Below are 4,922 nucleotides of genomic sequence, written 5' to 3' on the forward strand. Positions count from 1 at the left end.
GTGTCAGCTGTCAGTTACTTCTGCAAATTAACTGCCAAAAATGGAGACGAACAGAATCACTTAGTGTGCTGGTAACCACGGGTTACCTTTCATATGCCTAAAGATAAAGCTGCAGTATGGAATCTTGGGAGAATAATTAGGCAGAGCAAAACAGAAAGTTACCAATTGAAATAAAAAGGCATTCTACAATAGGAAATAACAACCAAGAGTGCTTATAAATAAGTAAAAGAGGTTATATCACAGAATGCCTCATAACTTTTAAGCAAAGTATTACAGTACAAACATTTTAAAGGCTTTATCAATGTTTAGGAAATACAGTACAAGTTTTTCAAATAGATTTAACCCTTTGAGCACTGAGTTTATTTTGAATTTTCTCTTTTTATTTTATTTTATTTTTTTTTTTAGTAATAAATACCTTTAAAAGTCATGTTGTGCAAAACAGTTAGAATGCATGCCAGGAATGCAGTCCGTGGCTTCTGTTTCTCCAGACGGTTTTAAAAAAAAAAAAAAACAAAAACCAAAAAAACCAAAAACAAATTATAGCAACACTAATAAATATGTATAATTTAAACATGAACCTCTATTAATATAGATGTACTGTATAGCAAAACAAAACATACTTTGCTTTAAGAATAATGTTTCTGAATACTTTATAAATGCTATCTGTGGTATCTTTCATCATATAATTTACAATGTTTGGATGTTAAAAGAAAAACCATTAGATCTAAAAAATGAAATATACACTATATATAGGTACGGTTTATACCTGGGTCTTATCAGGTAGAAAACCCACTGTCGCTAAAAATGCTGAAGAAAAAGAAAATGGCGTTAACCACAATCACATTTTCCATAAGAGATTTTGAAATCTATACAATATATACATCTATGTTTCAATGTGAAAATTATATTTTTAAATTTCAAGGTGTGAAACACCTCTGCATAAATGGAGGTTCATATTAGTAATCGGAACTAAGCTGGTAAGGGTTTAAAAAAACCATATCCATACATTTTTACCAAATTAATGCAAAAGTGCTTCAAAGTACTCAGAGGGCTAAAGATTATAGGGTGAGAAATACCAGCACACTTAGGTCACATGAAAAAAGTGCACCAGAATTAGTTATAAATGCTTAATTAAACTGTCTGTTAATGCATGCAGCTTGATGCATCAGAGGGATGCACAGCAACTAAATCCAATTTACACAAAGTTCCAAACACTTACCACTGCATTTTAACCTTCATATTTTACCAGTAACAACAGCTGATTATGCACCTCTATTTAAACACTGTACAGTTATACAAAACAGTTCAGCCCAGAGTGACTCTGGAGTTAAAATAAGAACATGTGCCAAGAAATAAACAGTAGCTTTAAGGCGTCTTTGACAGTTTTCCTCAAAGCAAATTACAGTTATTTTAATCAAAAGCAAATGCTACTGTTTCTCTAACTCTGAAACATACAGAAGATGATCCTCTGGTGACTTCCCATGTGTTTTACTAAGATGAAGTTTAACAGCATGCTTGCTTGCAAAAGTCCTGTTACAAAGTTTGCACTGATAAGAAGTTCCGATATCTTCCTCTGGAGAGGACGTCACCAGTTTTTCAGATGGTGACTTTGCTTGTGCTATCTGATTGTTAATCTGTTCACTGGACAGTTTGGACAAGTCTCGTAACCTGAAACCCAGATGCGATTCAAGGTGACTGATATAAGTTGAAGGAGTTCTGATCTGTGAAGCACAGTCATTACAAAAGAACACTGGGTGCCCAGTGTCCAAATTTTTAAGGAACTTAGTTCCCCCCGTCCTTCGGAGCTGGTATTTCACATTGGCTAGCCAGTGGCTAATTGTGGTCATTGAAAGTCCCGTAAACCTGGAAATGTGCATTCTTTCTTGAGGGCTCAAGTCTGACATGATGTATTTTCCCTCTGAAGTCTGCCGTAAACTAGCTGCAAACTGGGCCTGCAATATGAGCAAGTGCTGAGGGTTCCAGTTAGACTGACGTCCCTTCCTTTTCTGAGCTGGTGTACTCTCTTCTGGTTCCTCTATTGTGGTACCATCAATGTCAGATTTCTCAGATATGCTGGAAGGTGTGGAAGATTTTGATGTGTGACTTTCTGTCAGGTTCTTCAGCATATCAGATATATCTGACAAGGCATTCTCGCGTAGCGGCGAGTTTGACATGAATGACACGACTGCAGATGTCTTTGCTGTTGTCACTGTAGATGAAGAAGATGCTGAAGATGTCGATGTGGATGACAAAAGCGCTGAACCCAAAGAGCAGCTTTTGTCACTCTTGCCTTTCGTCAAATCTATGGGTTGGTCATTGTTGACATGATAAAAATAACGGTCTAAGTGGTCTGTTTTTTTGGACTGCAGAGGTGGGGTGGCCACCGCAGCCTTTTCCGCCAAACTGTTGCTCATTTTAAAAAGCATGCTCATTGGATCCAAAGCGGGCAAAGATGGCTTTGCTGCCTTCCCAAGGTGAATATTCATGACAGACTGCAGTGCACTTAATGGATTTACAAATGGCTGTTCGGGAGGGTGATCAGTAATGATAGCGGTGCTGCTACTTAAAGAACCTACAACGGACTTAACAGGTTCTTTCCCGTTTTCCACAGGCTCTACAGTTGGACTATCCTTGCAACCATCTCTCTGAGGGACTGGGCTGTTCTGCTGGCTTTTAAAGCCACCATCATTGGAGGACTCCATCTTAAGGGGTTCACTGAGTTCACTACTGCATGGCGAAGGCGTTGCACGTTTCATTGGAGAAAGCTTTCCTTCAGGCTCTTTCATTTTTTCCTCCACTTTAGCCACCTTCTCGGTGACTTTCTTTACCAATTCTTCCATGGCGTGAAAGTTTGTTTTTGGCACAGGTGAGGTCTGACTGCTTGGTGGAGATACCAAGGGCTGGTTTTTACTTGGTGATACTAGTTCATTGTTTCCGAACATAGGTTTTAATGGTGTACTCTTCCCAGACGAACCCAATGACAGCTTCATCATATTAGGCAGCTGATAGGCAGCATGAATGCTGGGGTAGCCACCCCAGCTTGGGGTGCCATTCTGGGCTTTGTTTATAGCTGATGTAACTGTGTTTTCTAAAGACTTCAGTATATCTAATCCCCCCTTAGGGCTTTCTTCTAGGTCGTTTTCAGTCAAGTAATGGTATTTTGAGGAGATATCATACTTCTCCTCATCTTCACTTGACTTTTCTTTGTCTTTCATTTTGTCATCAGCAATGCCTCTTTCTTTATCTACTTCTTTTTTTATTTCAACATTTAATTTAGGGGAAACACTAGAAGGTGTATTGGAAGGAGACGTAAAAGTGGTGGCAGCTAGTGGCACAGACTGGATTTTCTCATCTACTAAGGACGCTATTGTCGGTGTCGCTGGGGCTTCTATAATTGGCTTCCCTTTTTTCATGGCAGAGTTAGTGACTTTAATAAAATGTCCCGTCACCATCATGTGAGCCGTGAGTTCCTGCAGAGTGTCATGTGAACTCCCGCACTCCATGCACTTCAGAATTTGAGATTTCCTCGCCTCAAAGTGCCAGGCATAGCTGGCACCGTTCTGGTGACCATAGCGATTATTTGGTGTAATGTAAGGATTAGAATTCTTTTGAAGCGCATCATTGGTATCTGAGATTGTTGCTTTTGGTGTCCCACCTGTGGAATCTGGAGAACTTGGAAGTTCAAGCTCCAGTGATGCTTTCTTTCTAGTAGCTGGGATAATTTTTGCTGCTACAGGTGTAACAGGTTCCTTCAGAGGCACTTTTTGGTAGTGTTTTGTTTTGATCATATGAACACTCAAATCCTGAAGAGATTCGAATGAATGACCACAGTACATACACTTTAATACTTTCTGGGCATCTTCTTTCCCTTCCATTTCAAGCAAAGAACGTTTACGAGGTTTGGACCATCTTTTGGGGTTATTGTTATCAGTTTCATGGTTGTCGTCTCGATAATGTCCCGTTTCATTCATGTGCACTGTTAATTCTACTAAAGTATCATAGGCAGCACTGCAGTCTTTACAGCGGAATTTACTGGCTCCAGTAAATATAGAGCCATAAAGCTTACTGCTTTGTCTGTACAATTGAACTGTGCTAAAAAGGCTTGGTTCAGGAAGAATCCTGCTCTGGGAAACTTGCTGCAGTGTTTTAGCCATAGCAGTCTGGTGCCAGTCGAAGCTGCCACTTCCACAACTGCTACTGCTGCTGCTGCTACTGCTGCTGCTACCATTGTTTTTTTCTGAAATCGGCTGGTGAAGGTTCAAATTGAGATTGGACCAGTAGGAATTGGAGAGGAAGTTATTATATACGGCTTTCATTTGTTCTAAACTATCAGATACAGTAGAGTCTTCCAGTGGTATTGAAACCTCCTTGCTCTCTTCCTCATTTTTAATAGAGCTGCTCTCGAAGTCTGCCATACGGTCACTTGTCTCACTGATATGTGACTCACTGTCCATTTCATGGCTAGAAAATTCAGCTGCTGGAGAGTTTTGGTAGCTTTGGCAGTTCTTACTGAAGTCTTTTTCTGGACATGCATATTTTGCTGAAGGCTCCCCATCAACTGCATTTTCATCAGGTTCCACATCTTCTTCCACCAGTGCTGCCGCTTTTAGTTCGTCTGAAACATAGGCTATTATGAAGAGAAGAAAATATAAGTTAGTTTCTGCTGATCATACTTTTGCTTAAGTGTTTTAGCCAAAGAGATGTACTTATTTGTAAAATTAAACAGTTAAAATTTAGTGTTTCTTCCGAGCAAGAAAAAAATCTGCTCTTCAAACATAATTTGCCACCTTATTCTTCTCAAGGGGCAACAGCTTGAAATTAAAACTAAATTTGAAATTAATGAAGCACATTCTGGAGGTGGCATTCATTTCTAAAGTAATAAATTACTTGTATCAACCTCAGAGACAGCAGTTCCTGTCTGT

The 4,922-nt window shown here is 39.3% G+C and overlaps 1 protein-coding gene across 1 annotated transcript; it reads right to left on the reverse strand.

Annotated features, from left to right (window-relative positions):
• Positions 1 to 1,427: 1,427 nt before the first annotated feature.
• TSHZ3 (teashirt zinc finger homeobox 3) lies at positions 1,428 to 4,619 on the reverse strand. Its single transcript, XM_009483858.2, has one exon. It carries the CDS (start codon positions 4,452 to 4,454, stop codon positions 1,428 to 1,430), a length of 3,027 nt encoding a protein of 1,008 aa, XP_009482133.1. The 5' UTR covers positions 4,455 to 4,619.
• Positions 4,620 to 4,922: the final 303 nt, after the last annotated feature.

The sequence above is a fragment of the Pelecanus crispus genome, chromosome 8 (genome assembly GCF_030463565.1).
Source record: "Pelecanus crispus isolate bPelCri1 chromosome 8, bPelCri1.pri, whole genome shotgun sequence".
NCBI lineage: Eukaryota > Metazoa > Chordata > Aves > Pelecaniformes > Pelecanidae > Pelecanus > Pelecanus crispus.